The sequence below is a fragment of the Dasypus novemcinctus genome, chromosome 16 (assembly GCF_030445035.2).
Source record: "Dasypus novemcinctus isolate mDasNov1 chromosome 16, mDasNov1.1.hap2, whole genome shotgun sequence".
In the NCBI taxonomy this organism is placed as follows: domain Eukaryota; kingdom Metazoa; phylum Chordata; class Mammalia; order Cingulata; family Dasypodidae; genus Dasypus; species Dasypus novemcinctus.
In genome coordinates, this window is record NC_080688.1 from 26,394,201 (window position 1) to 26,413,024 (window position 18,824).

At 46.6% G+C, this 18,824-nt stretch overlaps 1 protein-coding gene across 3 annotated transcripts in view; it reads right to left on the bottom strand.

The window, feature by feature from the left end:
* The window catches only part of MTCL1 (microtubule crosslinking factor 1), a 134,594-nt gene that overhangs the window by 21,235 nt on the left and 94,535 nt on the right, over positions 1–18,824 (bottom strand). For all 3 annotated transcript variants that reach the window (XM_023585383.3, XM_058277376.2, XM_004481100.5), the window contains exons 7-10: positions 17,228–17,458; positions 14,933–15,133; positions 6,451–6,618; positions 1,715–1,966 (exon numbers count right to left, since the gene is read on the bottom strand). In XM_023585383.3, coding sequence (XP_023441151.2) covers positions 1,715–1,966; positions 6,451–6,618; positions 14,933–15,133; positions 17,228–17,458 — 852 coding nt within the window. The remainder of the gene's footprint in view (positions 1–1,714; positions 1,967–6,450; positions 6,619–14,932; positions 15,134–17,227; positions 17,459–18,824) is intronic.

The window sequence follows — 18,824 nt, forward strand, 5'->3', positions numbered from 1 at the left end:
GTGTTTGGAACACATGATGTTCAGAGATGTCAACCTTGAAAACCAAAGCCCTGGGGCTATCAGTTTGGAAGATCTGTTGCAATACTGACAATCTGGAAATGGGGCTCAGCTCCTGGCCACCCTTATCTTTCCAAAATATGTTCTTCAAATGAGGTGACCACTCTTCCCTAGATCACTAAATCTTAAAAGCTGAGTATCATCAGATGTGTCTTCCTAATCTTTCCTTTACTAGAAAGCCTTCATTCCCAGAAGTTAAGTAGGAACCTGAAAGACTTACTTATCTTAGACCTAAGGCGTGACTTTCACAATGAAGTCTGTGCCAAGACCAAAAATCCACTAGAGCTACTAGGCAATGGGGACCTCAGAAGGCGCGCCACAGGGGTCACGGTGGTCTCCCTGGGGGTAGGGGAAAGGACATACAAGCAGGAATCTCCCTGGTTACAAGGCATCTAGCATTACAAGTGATACTGGTTAACTGCAGTTGGGTATGATAAATTCATGAGCATTTTCATACAAGAACACATGCTACATTGATGCCTAAAATTTCCACACAACCACCGATGATCCATCCAACAGCACACAGGCACAAAGAAGAGAATTTAATACAGAAGACTCTTCTCCAGGGGTCATTTCCAAGCCAAACAGGAAGTAGCCAGCTTTCCTCTTGATAGCTCTTGGGGAATTCTGAAGTGGACCCGTATCAAATACCAGGAAGGTGACTCAATTGTGTGAGTGATCAAACCTAGGAAGAACCGAGTGCTAGGCTGCTTTCTCTTGACAGTGTACACGCCACTCTCTATGGTTCCTAAGACAAAGGCAACTGGTCTTTTTTACTACTTAGTTCATTCTCCGTCATTCCCATCATTATGCTTCAATTAACCTTTGTCAGAGAACACAGGTACGATGTCTGTGCAGGAGGGAGCACATTTTTCAAAAGGCTCCTACGTAAATGCAGGCCGTATAGTTATTTATAGTACAGTAATGAGGTTATTGTCCCTGTACTCGGGCCCTCATTGATTAATACATTTCCTTGAGGCCCTGGGGATTTATAAGTGACAGGCTGAAATAAATAAAATGTATGTTTATGTTCAAATCCGGCCAGGGAAGAGTTCCAAACCTTCGTCGACTTAATGTGAAAATTCAATTTGTGCCTCATGCCAGAACTACTGCAACTATGCGATGTGTTCTAAGTCTGATGCAATGCAGAGAATGCTTATCTGGGCGGCACAAAAACAACTCATCCCTCCCTCCTCTCCCAAATCCATCTGGCTTTCTGAATCATTTGTTTAGCCACAGAGGATGAGCTACCACCCCTGACTATGGTCCTATCTGATCACGGCCTGGCAATATCCACAGCAGGTGCCATCTCCAGCAGACAGCCTGGCTTCCAACTTAATTCAGCAACGTCTGAACTAACAGACAACAATTCCGTTCGAGCTGGCGCAGTTACCGTGACCCTCTCTTTGATGGAAAACTTAAAAGTTGGTATGCTTTTTGGCAGAAATCACTGCACAGGACCCGAAATGAACTCCTCTTTCAAGTGCAGGCTTTAAATTCCTTTAGAACGTTACCCATGAGAGACGCTGATGCAGCAAGCGCCTCGAAGCAGCCTGATTTCTATTTTTTTCTGCCAAGTGCTCTTATCGTCCAGGCCGGGTTACTTGTCTGCCCTGTCCTCCCTGCTCTCTGGGGCCGGGGCGGGCAGCTTCCTTACCTGTTCTATTCTCCAGAGAAGCTCTTTCTTTTGCCGCTCCCAGTCCTGCCGATCTCTGTCCAGGCGGTCAAGGAGCTCCACCTTCTCCCGGTTCCAGTTCTTCTCGCTGTGATGGATCTGCCAGCGCAGGTCCATGACGAGGCCGTGGCTGTCGGCGAGGAGCTGCTGGTGCGCCTCCCTCTCCTTGAACGCCCCTCTGCCGTCGGCGGCGGGGCCGGCTTCTCCCAGGGTCTTCTCCGTCTTCTCTTCCAGCTGCCAAGGAGAGGAGACTCAGGAAGTCATTCCCCTGCAAGCCTTGTGTTAGTAGATGAGGAAAATCTCTACACGCTGATGTATCCTCCCTGGGAACAGGTTTAAGCAAGATTTGGCCAATCCCATGGAAGACACACATGTATGTCCCTTTCAAGTTCTAATTAAGAAGCTTTGCTAATGACGGAACTAGACTAGTGGTTTTGCAGGGCTGGGGAAGGAGAAAGAGGACTGAGAGGTGACTGGGATGGGGTGGGAGGTTTTTTCTTTTTGGAGTAATGAAATTGTTCTAAAATTTTTTTGTGATGATAAATGCACAACACCATGATTATAATAAAAGCCATGGACTGAACACTTTGGATAGAGTGTATGGTATGTGAATATATCTCAATCAAACTGCTTTAAAAAAAACAGACCCTTGGGCATGGATGTGGAGCGTCCATGGCCAGTGTTCAGGACATGAAGCAGTAAGTCCACTTAGGGTTGCCAAGCTTCCTGGGGCTTGCCTCCCAGCTCCACTTTCCTAGTGTAAGTCCACTCACTCTCACCTGTCTCCTGGAGGGCAGGTACTGGGTTCCCTATATGGAACTTAGTCATCCTCAATAAATATTTGTCAAAGAAATGAAATCACTTTCTCCAATAAATTAGTACAGTCCCACAGTACCGAGAAAACCCACTAGATGAATATAGAGTGGCCAAAGAAGGCAGAGATCTGGGGTTTGTACCTTGGCTCCATTACTTGTTAGTTCTATGGTCTTTGGTACTAAACATCTCTAAGCCCCCATTTTGTCAGATATAATAAGTAGGTAATAAACTGTTGGGAAGATTAAAACTGTGATATTGCAATATGAATTCAAGAAATGTCACAGAAAGGAGAGGTGTGGCCCTGGGACTTGGGGGGTGGACCGGCATGGGTACACACCCAAGGAAGCAGAGATGGTAGGCTGGGATGCTGGCATATGGAGGTGAAGAGCAGAATCAAAGAAAATGCCTCTGGATCTGCTATTTATAAAATGTGTGACTGGGGAAAACAAAACACTTCTTTTTTTTCAAGTGGAAAGATAAAACAGAATCAAGGAGGCTGGGCATCCAGAGTCAACCAGAAGATGACTGCAAAGTAGGAATGACAAAATTCTAATTTACAGTAGCTCCTGACAGCCCATATAACCGGGGTGAAAAGATACAGTGCTAAGCTTCTCATTGACTGATCCGTTCACCAAAAGGACTTCCTCTCTTTAGAATCTCCTCAAATATTTCACCTGTTCATTGGTGGCAAATGACCGCTGCTGGCCTGTTTCATAAACACAGTAAAGGCAAATCCCTACCCATAAAATTATATGCACCTACACCAACCCCTCCACCTCCTTAAGGATCCTGTGTCATCAATATTCCTGAATGTTCAAATCTCACTTATCTCTGCAACCAAAACATTTCTTTCACCCTCTTCTTTCCCTTCAAAATCAAACTTGCTTCTTTCACTTTCTTAGCACACTCCAATTGGCTTCAGCTTTACATCCCAGTGATACTGTTCAAATTTTCTGGTGACTTCCTAATTGCCAAATTCAACAAAACTCTTCATCCCTTACCCTACCTGGCCCTTCTAAAGTGACTGCTGTTGTTGAACACTCAGAATTCTGTGGTACCTCTCCCCCTAGCTTCTGGGACAACATTGGCTCTGGGTTTCTACTCATTTCTCTGGATGCTCCTTTCCAGACTCATCTGTTTTTCTACTTTCTTGACAACGAGTTATTTAAGTTCCTTCTTTGAACTTCTCTTACTCTACACATCATCCTGGCGGTTCTACCTGTGGCTCTGGCTTCTACCACCACCTATGCTTTCACACACAGGGGTAAAGAGCTTGAGTCCAGCCCTCTGTACATACCCCAGGTACCTCCAATCCAACCGGCTCCTCCTCCTCCTGACTGGTTTCCTGCTTTGTTCCTGTCTCAGTGAACAGGAGCTCACCCAGTCACCCAAGTTAGAATCCACAGCATCTAATTAATCGGTCACTGAATTCTGCCAATTCCCCCTTTTATGGTATTTCAGATTTGCACCCTTCTCTCCATTTCCACTGTTACTACTTTCTTCAGGTCCACACCTTTCCTCACCTGTATTATTGCAATTGTTTTTGAAACTCTAACTTATTTTCTCTGCAATCCAGGCTGCCTAAACCTTGGGTAATCTGCTGAGACCCAAGATCTCTTGCTCAATGCTGGTTTTTCAAGATAGCTAAAATTGTCAGGTGAAATGAAAATATCTTGAATTCTCTCGATCTTGTTGCCTACGTTTATAATTGAAGGACAACCTTAATTTTAGTTAAAGGTTAGGAAACATAAAAATGCTTTTTTTCCCCTATCTCAATTTGGCACATCCCTGAATTTGTCTGCGGACCCAGGTTAATCCATTCAATCCTAATGACTTCTAATCTATTCTCTACAGTCTTTTTAAAAATGCATTACTTAAACCCTTTACTTCCAAGGTAAAATCAGGATCCAATTTTCAGTTCTTTAAACACTCTTCTTTTCCTTCGGATGTGTTATGCTCTTGCAATCACAGAGTTCCTTTTTGCCTGAAACACCCTTCCTTTCCTCCATCTCCCAACTCCTGCCCACCCTTCAAGACTTGTTCTAAGCAGGACTTCCCCGGACAGCCTTTCCCAAGCCTCCAAGCTGCAGTGTGTGCTCCGTGTGCCCCTATGCCACGGGGCTTGCCTCACTACTATCAACTACACGCCCTTGTCTGCATCTCCCAACACACCGAGAGCCCCTGCGGGGAATATCTTATTTGTTGATGACTCCTCAGCATCTGGAATAAGGCCTGACTGTGGCTCAAGTGAAAGAATCACAGATTTGGGAATTGACTCAACGTGGCCTCCACCGAGAGAAAATAACATCTGATAGAATTCAACGGATTCCTATTTATGTATACAAGGATCAAGATGGGAATATTACAAGTGAACTAGCCTCAGTCCATATTCCACTGCTTCCTGGCCTGCAGTTTTAAGAAACTTCAACATCTGGGGCCAACGATGAACTCTTTCCTCCTGACTACCTGGCTCCTAAGTTTGAAGCACTAATTTTATTTTTCGGCATTAATGACTCTCCTTGAGACTTTACTTAGAGCAAACATGGTGGGTGGATGCCGGCTTCAGTTGAAACAGCAACAAAATGTTTTGAAACTGGCTCCCATAAAAATTGTGCCTCTCTTCTTTAGCTACGCTTAAGTCTTTGAAAATAGTTTCCCCTTCATAAATGTGTTAAGTAGGTTTTAGAGTAGTTCACGGAGTGTTCCCACTCCTTTCTCCTGCCTTGCTGGCTCCTCAGGCCATGTGCTAAGGTGAACAGCGCACCTGGCAAGAACCACCCACCAGATGCAAAGCAGGACTGCCTTTGACGGGCCTGGCTCGGGCACCTCCTCTGCCAAGAAGGCTGTATTCCACTCTACCCTGGCCTGTGAACCTGATACCATTTCTCCAAGGCACCAGATGGCAACGTGGGTGAGCTCAGGGCACCCGGGGAGCCGTTCTCTTTTGATGCAACAGGCCACGTCATCTCTCATCAGTGCCACGTGGAAGACATCTGCTTTCCGTGCAACTCTTATTCTTTCGTTAAGTTGCCAATTCACATAAAATTTTAATTACTCAGTGATTTGCCTCAAACCAGGGCCTAGAAAACAGAGGATCTGGGATCCACAGGACCTCTTCTCCCTCATCACAATCAGGGACTGGAAGAAGGATCAAGAAACGACCTGGGTAAGCAGACAATTTGTAGCTAAGTGACATTCCTTTCGAGCCTTTCCAGGGAAGCGATATAAGGGAATGCACCCTGTTATGTCTAGCCATAATTCCGATGGCCGTAGCGTAAAACCTCAGGGTTCTCCCCTCCATCGGATGGGGTGCAGGCAGGGATCTGGGCTCCCATCCCACTCAACCACTAAAAGGCTACGTGACGTTGCAAAGTCACTTTCCAACTGGACTTGGGTTTCCCTCCGTTTACATAAAGACGCTGAACTTGATCAGACTTCTAGGGTGTGTAGTGGAAGGTCTCCAAGCTGTTTTCAACTTTTTGGAAAATCTAAAGAAATGCACACAGGCCTACCCTTTTCAGTGACAACTAAATAGCAACCTGCTCATGCTTTGCTTCTGTCTAGAACTGTATCAACTCAATCTGCAAACTTCAGCTGGTCCTCCTTGATGGGGCTAGAAACAACTCTAGTACAATGCAGAATGGGAAAAAACGCAAGCTACTTTTGCAATACTGTTTGGTAGACACCAATTCCATACTTGGGAAGGGAGGTATTAGGGGAAATAAGGGGCCCTGGAAAGGGCGGGAGGTTTTGGAGCCCGCAAGCAGGGCGGGAGGTTTCAGAGCCTGCAAGCAGCTGCTCCCGCTTCCTCCAGGGCACCCGGCTCTTTCTCCTGCACGAGGGGCCCGTGGCGTCGTCCTCCCGAGGGGGTAAGGAATGAGAGGGACCCCGCGGCGCCTCACCTGTTCCAGGCGGCACCGGAGCCCGGCCCACTCCACCTCCCAGGCTGCCTTGTCGCTGGCATACTGCTGCTGCAGCCGCAGCCGCGCCTGCTGGTCCTCCCACAGCTCGGAGCGCAAGTCCTCCAGCAAGGTCCGCAGGGCACCGAACACCTGCTGGTTTTCCACCACCTGCGGAGACACGAGAGTCAGGCCTCCACCGCCGCACTTCAGGGGTTCTTTATGGCCAAGAGGGGCAGATCCCATGCCTGGCCATCACGATGGCTCTGGGGCCGTCCCCACCTGGGGTGTCACCTGCAGCAGGTGCAGAGCCGGCTGGGGAATTTGCTGGGGGTGGGGGGTTTGGGGAGGTGGGACAGGACGTCCGAGGTGGGTGCCACTGTCCCAGGGAGCTAAGACCACTCGGGGCCTGCTGGGTTAGGGCGGAGGTGAAGAAGGCTGCTGCTGGCCATTGGAGCTGGTACAGGAGAGGAGCTCCGGACTGAGGAGCCCAGGGGAGAGCTGCAGGGGGCCTCAGGGAGCCCCCGATCCAGGGCTGCTAGGAAGCCCTGTGCGCCTTCGGACTGACGTGTTGTGGGGTACAGATGTAAAGTAGCAGTGCTCCCCACCCAGATGCTGTCATCTTAGTGCCAGCACTGCATTAGAGGGGCACGTAAACAGCGGGTGATCCTAACTCTGATTTGCACTTGGAGTTACTAAGAGGGCATATTTTTGAGAAACATGGCCACGGGAGGGCGGCGGTGTATTTTTTTAATAATGAAAGCCGAAGGTGAAATGCTTAATTTGTTCATGAAGGCTTTCTCCCGGTTCCCTAAGACAGAAATAGTCACCTCCGTTCTGCCTCCCACAGGGTGCACAAACAACCACAGACGTGCGTGCTCACTTGTGCCTCCCCTGTCCACTGCAGTGCCTGGGGGGGGGGGGGGGAGGCAAGCCTGCCGCCCCCCACTTGCAGCATCCAGCACATGTTTAGCTCGGGGGAAGCAGGCGATAAAAGTCTGGTGCACAGAAGAATGATGCTTAGTACTCATCAGCTTGCTCCTGACATAAAAGGTTTTGTATTTTCTGACACCTACCCAGCCCTTTGAAGGCAAACTTCAAGACCATGACTTCTGTCTTGGTACCTTGAAAGGTACTGAGGTGCGGGCACTGTATCAGAAAGGTCTGTCCAAATGAATTAATCACACAGCAGGTATTGTGGCACCCTGATAATAAAAGCCACGTTAATCCAGCTCTCCCAATCAGAAAGATGCCCTCCAAGTCCGTCGGGCGCGGGAGGGAACCAAGCTGGATGCTGACGATGTCTACTACAGAAGCGCAAACACTGCACTCTGAGTCCACCATGCTGTCTATAAACCGCTCGTGCCAGGCTGAGCAGGGAAAGGGCATTTCGGCTCCTTGCCTGGGGCTGCGTGGATGTCAGTCCCCCCTCATGTTAGGATGTCGGTCTGGGCTTTTAAGGCCATACAGAGGGTAGCAAAACAGTGTGGGTGTAGTTCCCAGCACTGAATTATATATCTGTGGTTTAAAGGGGAAATTTTAGGTGTTATACATGTCACTAGGATAAAAATTTTTTTTAAAAATCCAAAGGACTGTACAATACACTGAACCTACCATAAACCGTGGACTATATTTAACAGCATGGTTAAAGTATTAATAATATTCTTTCATCAACAGTAACAAAGATACCACACCAATGCAAGGTGTTAATAATTGGGGGGGTATATGGGAACTGTGTATTTTACACATGATCTTTCTGTGAACGTACAACTTCTCTAATTAAAAAAGAGAACCATAGAGTTCATCTACTAAACACACAGAGAACTGGTATTAAATAAATACGGGAAGAATCTAAGATACTTTGGATGCGTGTTTGGATTTAAACAAAGTCGAATTAGAGAAAAGAAACTCTTTAAGATGAGCAAGTTGGTTACTGAATGCTCCATAGTTTTCACCAAAATCTATCTGAGAAGTTAGGTTAGATACAGTAGACTTTTGATGGAGTAGAAAGGCCTATTAGCAGTTACTGCTCCTTGGTTTCTCTCACCTTGAACATCAATTTTTACTTTGGGACAAAAATGTTAAGAATGCAATTCAGTTAGCATTTGCAAAACTTGACAGAGAATAAAAATCCAAAAATCCTACATGTCCTTTCCAACCATCTGAGTATTAAAAAAATTACTACTAGAATCAAAAAGCTGCTCATGAAAGATGTGACGTTGCAATAAATGCAGGACAGTTGTTTTATTTTTCAACCCCAAAGGAAAACTATCTAAAATTCTAAAAGTGCAGTTATATAAGAAGTCACAGGTGTTTTTTATAAATATGGAATTTGCTGAAAAATTATGCTTATTTTATGGTAGATTTATTTGGTATTTTCATCTTTGGACTTTAAATTTAAAAACCAGTACTTTTTGAAGCAAAGTATTTCAAGCATGAAATAATTTTCAATCAGTTTTGGAGTCATCTAATTTTCACTGAGAAGGAAGTAGAAATCCATACATGTATGTAATCAATAATTTCCTGTGAACCTCAAGTTGCCTATGCTATCATCCTGTGCTGTTTTTCACCTATAGCCAAACTACTACTAGGAACATTAGAATCAGAACTTTGAGCTCCCAGCAAGCAGGATTTTCACATTACAGTCCTTTTGCAAATTGAAAATGTGGTTCTTCTCAATGTACAATTTGACATTAGCAGATTATTAGACCAAATAAAACTAAGCTTTAATGTTTTTATGCACACTGGGGCCAAAATAATCAGCCTTCATGTCCTTTTATCCCAGTCTAATCATCATGGAAATAAACTCCAAGATTGTTTTGGGAGTGAAAGTGACGAAAAGAATCTGGAGAATAAATGTTACTGGAGAGCAGGGTCTGGGATGGCAGGAAGCTCTCTGCCATTCATGCACACACTCAAGAACTGATGCCAGAATACAAATTCCTGAAGATCCAGAAGGATCTATAGATGGGCATGATTCTTCTAATGACTTTACGTTTAGATGCAAAAAAGTCCTAACAAAATGAACTGCTTCTGATGGGTCAGGGGGTGTGCTAAATCATCTCCTATGGTTTCTTACTTACACCCCCATCCATCCTAGTGGATTTTGTATCCTAGTGCAAAATCTTCCCCAGTTTTGCAGACAGGGAACTAAAGCTGGACGCAGCTGAGCAACTCGCCTGGGGTCCTGCTGTGATAGGAGGTGCACATTGCAGATGCCTTTTGGGTCGTCCCACCTCAAGGCCAGGCAGCCCAGGTCAGGATCTTTGCCCTCTGGACACTATACCCTGCCCAGGGCTTTTCCGTCCTCCACTTTGCCTTTGAGAAGTGCTCTAATCTCTGTGAAACTGCGTTTATCTACCATACTGATGGGGGTAACAGAAGTGAGCCATCCTAAAAGAATACCTAAAAGGTACTTCTTGGGAAGTGGACCTGGCCAGTGGTTAGGGCATCTGTCTACCACATGGGAGGTCCGTGGTTCAAACCCCGGGGCTCCTTGAACCGTGTGCAGCTGGCCCACATGCAGTGCTGATGCGCGCAAGGGGTGCCATGCCACGCAGGGGTGTCCCCCATGTAGGGGAGCCCCATGCGTAAGGAGTGCACCCCATAAGGAGAGCTGCCCAGTGTGAAAGAAAGTGCAGCCTGCGCAGGAGTGGTGCCGCCCACACGGAGAGCTGACACAACAAGATGACGCAACAAAAAGAAATACAGATTCCCGTGCCACTGAAAACAACGGAAGCAGACAAAGAAGAACACGAACCAAATAGACACAGAAAGCAGACAACAGGAGGGTTGGTGGGGGAAGGGGAGAGAAATAAATAATACATAAATAAATAAAATAAAAGGTAGTTCTTTTTCTCCTAGTTGGTGCCCCTTGTTGGGCTATGATTTAGATAAAATCATGACCCAAATCCTGTCAATAATATAATGAAGATTCTCTGGTCAATGGAGAGGTCTTGCAGCTGAAAAGCCTTCTTGGATACAGAGCTTATGAACCTGCTGCGCCATTTGCTGGGCTTCAGCCCTGCAGTCTTTCACCTTACACATTTGCTACGTATCGGTCAGTTTCATCCTTTTTTCAATCTCTTTAGAAATCAGCAGGTTGGTTTTTTAGCAAAGAAGCAGATTAAAAGGGATGCGCCATTTCCTTTTCAGAATAATGTCATTTCAGCCTTCCCTCCAGAGCTCATTTCTCTTGAGTGAGGCCTAAAAGAATCCTAAAATTGTGATCACGGGTTTAACTGTGTTTTAAAGTGTTAAATTTTATAACAGTTCAAGGCTGGGCTTCAGCCAATCTGATTGCTATCAAAGTAGACAATAAATGGAAGTAAACGTTTATGAAAAAGGGAATACACCAAGACAACTGTGATGCAATGCCAGGCATTTCAAAATTGTTCTTGCCTCAGAAGATTTCCCAGACAGGAGCATCAGGTGAAATTATAACTCAGTTAAAGAGCTAAACTGCCATCAACTGCTGTGCATGCATAAGAGCGAGCCATTTATTATAGACTTTGGAGGTGGGTTTAAGCTAAAGCTGGAAAAGGTATGTGGACCAGCTTCTGTGGGCAGACCCACCAAAGCCAGTCACAGGACAGAGTGGTAGCCTCCTGTTCCTCATCCGGGCGACCACACACGAGGCCGGGGAATTCCAGAATGCTGTGGTGGCTGCCCCTGCTCCCCCCACCACATACATTTATTTCCTATTTGATACACATAAGAGGGGACCAGATACAATGACAGTAACTCCTCTGTCTGCAGGAGTCATGAGACATACCCTTTACTGTGCTGGAAATGATACATTTGAACATTTAGTAACATTTTCATAAATAAGCCATTTATTGTCATTCTTACCTTCCTTGCTACATTCAGATTAATTTTAAGATTCTTATCTAAGACCCTCATCCCCTCACAGATAAAAAAGAATGAGCCATTGAAGACTGGCCATGAAAATATAACCTGTGATGGAAGTTTCCTGGAATGGTAGATTCATTCCACTTAAGGCACCTGCCCTCGAGTTATGAGAGGCTGGTGTCTCACATTGCCGGAGAACTAACGAGATGTATATTTAATACATTATGAACATGGAAAACAGGGCAGAGCTGGTGAAAATCAAGTGGCAGATGAGAAGAATACACCTATCAGCGAGGTTTAGGGCTTTTACTATGTACTCAGGAAGGTATTTCACAAACGGTGGGCTGTGGTTCACTATGGGAGGAAGGCTGGGGGCAGAAGAGGGTCCTTTCTTTAGTGCCTTTCAGTGCCTAGGAATTTTCACCACGTGCATGGACCACTTTCAGGGTAAAAGCAACAGCAAAAGGAACACATTTCACAATCACAACCTCTGGCCTGGTTCCTTTTGTACACAGATGATTGTGTCTTGTAGGTGAGGCTAGAAAGCTGCAGAAGAGCTGGAGTAGCGTCTAAAGAACAGACCTTGGGTATGGCATAGAAAGTTGAAATGTGAGAAGAGGAGAGCTTTGCTATTAAAGAAGAAGAAAACCACAGTGGCTCATAATAATGATTCATCTGGCCAGAGCTCCTCCCTCCTTAAGTTTCTGCTTCTGAGGCACAGCAGAGAGGTGGGCAGCCTGGGCTGCTCGAGAGTGTTGGTGAGACAGACAGAGCCCATGATGCTAAAAGGCCGGTTTTTAGGACAGCTCCTGAAAGCTCTCATGCTGCTGGTGAGCCCTGAACAAGGCACAAAAGGTGCAGGGGAATAGACTGCTCATTCCTGAGGTTGCATACTGGGCTAGACTACTCAGAACTGGCAACAGTTGAAGATTGTATACTTTCTTTAGATCTTGCTCCAAAATTTTATATTAGGCTACTGGTATTTACACTTAGTTGTTTTAACAAAGTGTATCACATTGCATCAAGGAATGGAAAAGTAATTTCTCTTTGAACAAATTATTTCAATGTCAGGACGACTTGTTGGTATCACAGAATCATAATTCTGGCCCCATTAATCATCTTGGCTTCAAACTTAATTGCAGGAATTACTAAGAAGTATAAAAATGCATAAATGGCCTTTTGGGTGCTGGCTTCCAAAACTCAACGTAAGTTAAGCTTGGTGAGAAATACACAACATGGTCTTGTGCTTGTCCCCAGGCCCTGCCCTTCCAGACAGCCAGGCAAACTGAATGCACCTATTGTACTAGAGAACAATCAGGTTGCTGCCACCAGATCTTTTAACTAAAGATCGGTAAAACAGGGAACATTTGCACAGCCCAACATTTTGCAACCTAATGAGTTTCCTTGAACCAGTATCAAGGTTGACTCGTATATGTAACTTTTTTTTTTTTTTTAAAAAAAACCTCTTTGGATACAATAAATGTTGCCATCTCCAATGTGCCATGAGAATGTTTAATATGACCCAAAGCTAACAGCAAGGCCTGGGAAATTTTGCTACTTGCAAATTCAACCTTGGGAAAGGCGTTTTGCCCTGCTTCCCATTCTGCTTATCACCTAATGAGGTTTCAGAGTTTCTGTAAAGGGCCCAGCTCCGCACAGCAGCTCTGGAGAGAAATGTTAGTTCTAGGCTGCCCAGCTAATAACTCTGCCTAAGATATGAGAGCCAACTCTTCTTGCCGAGGGTGTTCACTGTCAGTAAAAACAGCTGTCACGTACAGTAGAGCCCATTAATCTCCTGCCTCCAGTGAGCGGCATGTGCACACGGAGACTTCCAAAGCAGCAGCATCTTACCTTAACTGCTAGGCAACCGCTTCAAGGGAAAAGCTCGCTCTGACTGGCTGGACCCCACTCTGTTTGCCCAGACTTGTGATTCTCTTGCACTTGCCCACCTCCACTTTTAAGGGCGATGGCTACACATTGGGATGGAAGGAGGAGAAGGCATAGGGAGGTGACATTAAAATAAACAGAAATGTGGGGTTCCAGCCAAGTGACTTTGAACTATTTTCCAACCTGAGGGTGAAAATTTTCCATGACTGTTGTTTAGAAAAGCAGATGTGTTGCGTTTTTTCCTTTTCCAAAGCATTTGGATGCACGTGTGGGCAACACCCAACATGTGGTCTTATATGCAGCAGGTTTATGGATAAATGGCAATCAGGGAACACGATTTGAGTTCATCACAGATGATGATAAGTTGGTGGACAAAAATCTCGTTTAAAAACGTTAAAATTACATTTTAGATTTTTAAGGCATTTTTTGTACAGTAACAATTTATTTTCCAGCTAGATCATTGCTGGAAAACTCATTGCATGATCTAAAACCTCCCCATGGACACTGGCAAAATGACACACTTTCTAAAACTCTAACAAAAAATACCTTTGAAAGTCCTTCTTGAGTCATATTATTGAGAGAATAGAAGAGTAGATGGGGTTCATAGAAAACAGCTGCTTGGTTGTAAATACCTGATTTGAATATGGAGAGTGAAAGCAGTTGGGGGGAATTAAACATTTCCCCTTAGCCTGAGCTTCGAATATCACCCCTTTGCCTCACGTGGATCTGAGCCAAAGTTCTGATAACAACTGTGTCTCACTTGACTCGGGGAGCCTGGGCGAGGGAGGAGCAGCACTTGTGGTGTCCAGTGCAGAGGGAGTGCCCAAAAATGTGGTGGCTGTGAGGCTGGACCCACGCCCAGAGTGACTGCTGCAGCGCCGCCAGCCCGCCCGCCAGCCCTGCCCGCACGCTGGAATCTCCGGGGCTTGGCTGGCTCGGGCTCTGCGTTGCTGAGCACTGAGAAGCAAAGGAAAGTTTGAAAGCATGCAGACTGAGATATCTGGGAGCAAGAGAGCTTTACTACCGAGTCACCCTCAGGAGTCACGGTCTCCCGAACGTGCCACAGCTGCCGCTTTGTGGGAAAAATGCAAAAATCTGGAAGACACCAATAGCATCCTCTGGTTTAAAGAGCAGAATGGTTTTTGTGGCATCTGGCGACACTAATAATTATTTAAGATTGTCACACTGCAGTTCCACCTCTCTACCCACGTTTTCATTTTTTAAAAAGTCACCCAATATTTTTATTTGGGGCATGTTGCAAATGGCCCCGAAATATTTTAGACAGGTTTGGAGATTTCTTTTCCACACTTGTTCTTTTCTCCTAATGCATTAAGATGCCAAACTTGTGATATTGTTGACAGCTGTTGGGCTAAACATCAAACAACAACAAAAAAGCCCTGTAAGGTCTTTTCCCACTCAGTTTTCACTCTCTTCCTTGGAATAACGGTCAATATTTACAAGGCCACTCAATAGAATCCTTTATTTCTCTGTCACCTGAGGAACATTCACTGGCCCTGAGGAGACACGCTCAATATGGTCTTTATTTATATGTGTAAGCCAACTGGCATACAGGAAGGTGAAACCCTGAATTATGGGATTTCTAGTGAGGACACAGCCTTGCCCACGGCAACGGGCTGCCACGGCAGGCCAGAGGAGCATTCTGCTACCTGGAACGCCAGCATGTGAGCTAAGATGACCCAGAGTTGAAGAGGTGCCTCCTGGCTCGGGGGTGGGTCCCGGCACACACCTGCTTTGGGTGCAGCGTGGCATCTGTCGTCTGGAGCCGCGGTCCGCGGTCACCCGTCACCTCCGCCGGAGGGTGCTGGGGGTAGTCTCCCACCTTGAAGCCAAGGCCCGGGCCACAGGTCTCTCCATCAGGTCCTTCCCCCTTTGGGTGTCTTGGGGTGCCAAGCTCGTTGAGCTCGGGGAAGGTCTCTGCATGCTCGCCCTGAAAACAGCAGGAGACGACCGTTAACCGCTCGCCCCAAATCCCATGCCTGTGTAGGCCGACTTTTATTATTTGAGGACAATGACCCACTTTGTGGATTACTTCTCAGTGCTTTCCCCCAACACGTTCATTTTGGCCATTTTGCCGACTGGCGCTTCCTCCGTTTAAGTGGCATAGCGTGGGTGCTCAATTTCTTGAAAAATATTCATGAAAAATGTTACTATTTTGGAATATTACAGCTTACAGCTATGGTTTAATAAATCAGAGAAGGAGGAATTCCAAAGTACTGACCAAGAGGACACTTTTCAGCTGTTTCTAGTTTTTCTTAGAGATGGTTCTCTATGTCATAGATATTTGGAAGTTGGTTGAATTAATTTATTTTTTCTTTTAGGAGGCACCGGGAATTGAATCTGGTACCTCGTCCATGGGAAGCAGGCACTCAACCACTTGAGCTACATCTGCTCCTCAATTTTTGAAAACTTTCTTCACCCTGAGGAAAGAATTATTGTATCTTCCCTCCAGACAACAACTTAAAATTACATATATTGTTCAATAGAGACAAGAGGTCTTTGTGCAAAAAAAGAAAACAAGTATTCTCAGTGTCTTGAAAGAGTGGACAGAGCAGCAAGAGGAATAGATGGATAAACAGAATGCAAGAAGCCCGGGAATTCCCTCCATGGGTTTACGAGGAAGCAGGGCCAGGTATCAGACAGGAAGGCTTAGGTCACTTTGTCTTAAGAAACAAAACATCAATTAGGGAGCAAGTGATTCTGCTGTATTTTATGAATCTAGGAATTAAGACAGAAGAGGAAGAAATACAAATTTAAGAAGGGGCAAAAAAGTGACGTTCTAAAGCTTAGAAGGGATACTTTTAAAGCTGTATCAGGGAAGCGGACTTGGCCCAGTGGTTAGGGTGTCTGCCTACCACATGGGAGGTCCACGGTTCAAACCCCGGGCCTCCTTGGCCCGTGTGGAGCTGGCCCATGCGCAGTGCTGATGCGCGCAAGGAGTGCCGTGCCACATGGGGGTGTCCCCCGCATAGGAGCCCCACGCGCAAGGAGTGCGCCCTGTAAGGAGAGCCGCCCAGCATCAAAGTGCAGCCTGCCCAGGAATGGTGCCGCACACACGGAGAGCTGACACAGCAAGATGATGCAACAAGAAAAAGAAACACAGATTCCCAGTGCTGCTGATAAGGATAGAAGCAGTCACAGAAGAACATGCAGTGGATGGACACAGAGAGCAGACAATGGGGGGTGGGGAGGGAAGAGAGAAAAAAAGCTGTATCAGCAGGACTGGTTCCAGCATCTAGGAACAAAAACTAAAATGGAGAGCAGAAGGTTTTAGAATGAGGTTTCACACACTGGCATGGTTGAATAAAATGGTGAAGGACCACAGGGTGGTCTTTTTAAAAGAATTTATTCAATAAATCAGGTGAAGCGGACTTGGCCCAGTGGTTAGGGCATCCGCCTACCACATGGGAGGGCCGCGGTTCAAACCCCGGGCCTCCTTGACCTGTGTGGAGCTGGCCCATGCGCAGTGCTGATGCACACAAGGAGTGCCCTGCCAAGCAGGGGTGTCCCCCGCGTAGGGAAGCCCCACACGCAAGGAGTGCACCCCGTAAGGAGAGCTTTGCAACACGAAGGAACGTCCAGCCTGCCCAGGAATGGCGCCGCACACACGGAGAGCTGACAGAACAAGATGACGCAACAAAAAAAACGAAACACAGATTCCCATGCTGCTGACAACAACAGAAGCGGACAAAGAAGAACACGCAGCAAAATGAACACAGAGAACAGAAAACTGGGGGGCGGGAAGGGGAAGGGGAGAGAGAAAAAAAAACAGCACCAAAAGAGAAGGCAGCATAACTTTGCAGAATGGAATTCCCCACCAGAATATTATTAAACTAAGTTCAAGTACATCTGGAATTCTCAGTTTAATACATAACTGGACAACCCACTGCATTTCCATGGCTTGGACTTGCCTTGATAAAATATTCTACAATAACAGAACATGATTTGGGGGGAGGTGGGGGGTTGGGCAGCAGGGTCCGGGGGTCAAGGGCCGGCAGACGCGATGAGGCTGCAGGGGCCTTACCTCGGGCAGGTCCTCGCCCTCCTCCTCCATTGACTTCCCCTGTCGCCAGTGCTTGAGCAGCCACCGGAGCTTGACGTAGAAGAGGAAGATGTTCTGCTTCAGGAACCGCAGCTCCTGCTGCATCAGGTGCTTCTCGTCACTCCAGGTCCGCTCGTGGAGGGAGTTGGGCACGGCCGGGCTGTGAGCCTCCAGCTCTTTCCACCGCAAGGCACAGAGGTGCTCCTCGTCCATCTTGAACGCACAAAAGAGAGCATGACGAGTGGCTGTCCCGACGGGCCCGCCCAGACCACCACTGCGTCTGTATCATTCTGTGTAACTGGGAGACCCGCTGGGACTTGGAAACACGGAAGCCCTCCGCCCTGCCAAGTGGCATTTGATTACCTCCTTGCGATAGTAAACCCTCACAAGTCTTGTGATTCAGAAGCAGGTGCTATTTCAAGGTAAGGGATTATTACCATCCTTATTCACTGTCATGTCTTTTTGGTGTTTCTTTGACGTCTCTAGACTCCCCCAGGAAAATGGTTTCTTGGGTGTGTGGCTTATTAGAGCTGACATTACTGTATATCCCATTTCCCTCTGTCCGGGGGTACAGCACATAAAGGCACATTACAATCGTAAAGGGGGAAATAAACGGGAATCCTTCCCTTTCTTTACTGTGCCCTCTGGCCCCCCTGTAACTCGGACTAGAAAGAGAACCCTAAGCTGATCTTTACGCCCCCAGACAGCGGAAGGCGGGGGCTGGGGGGTCAGAAGGAATTTTCTCAGAATGTGTAGGACTCTGTTGCATATAAAGTTGAGCAAAGAGAAATCCAAGTTTGATAACCGATTTTCAAGCTTAATACTGAACACTCATATTAGATATGCATAGCTCCTGGGGAAACAAAAGCGTTGTTCAAAAAGAAACATCTTCCACCTCTACATTAAGTTCCTGTGTTTTAAACACGGGTAATAGGCACACTTCCTAGCACCAAACCATGACCAAGCAAAAGGGTGTGAATAAAACCCTGTTTTACAGATAAGGGCAGGAGAATAATCTCCATAACAGCTAAATCAGTGTATGGGTTCAAAGCTTTCTGTTTCTGAGACCAAAAAAAGTTAGAATGCCAGCCGTGCTCAGCAGTGTTAGCTGCTGTCTCTTGATTTAATGCTCCCCCTTGCACCCACACCCAAAGCAGTGGGCTTTCTCTCTTTTTTTCCTAAAATACTAGGTGAATTCTCAGGAGCCATGGGAAGATCACCAAGGCCACCTGAGATGACACCAATACGACAACTGAAAACCAATGCAACCCTAGGAAAGGCCAAGGGGTCTGGGCCACATGGCATGGCCATCGTCTTAACACCAGATCCCTTCGTACTGGGAGCTGCTGTGACAGGGGCAACATGTCAGCCGCCCTCAGAGACCCACCACCAGGTTTCACCCCTGGGGGTGGATGAAAGAATGGGACAGAGCGGGTCAGAGAGTGGCGACTGGACTGGAATGCAGCGCCTGACCCCATCTGCCAAAGCCTGACTCCTGCAAATGCAGATGAGAGGGGCCCCTTCTCAGGGCTGCTGTGAAGGGAACGGGGGCACTGTGTGAGAAGGACAGGGACGCCAG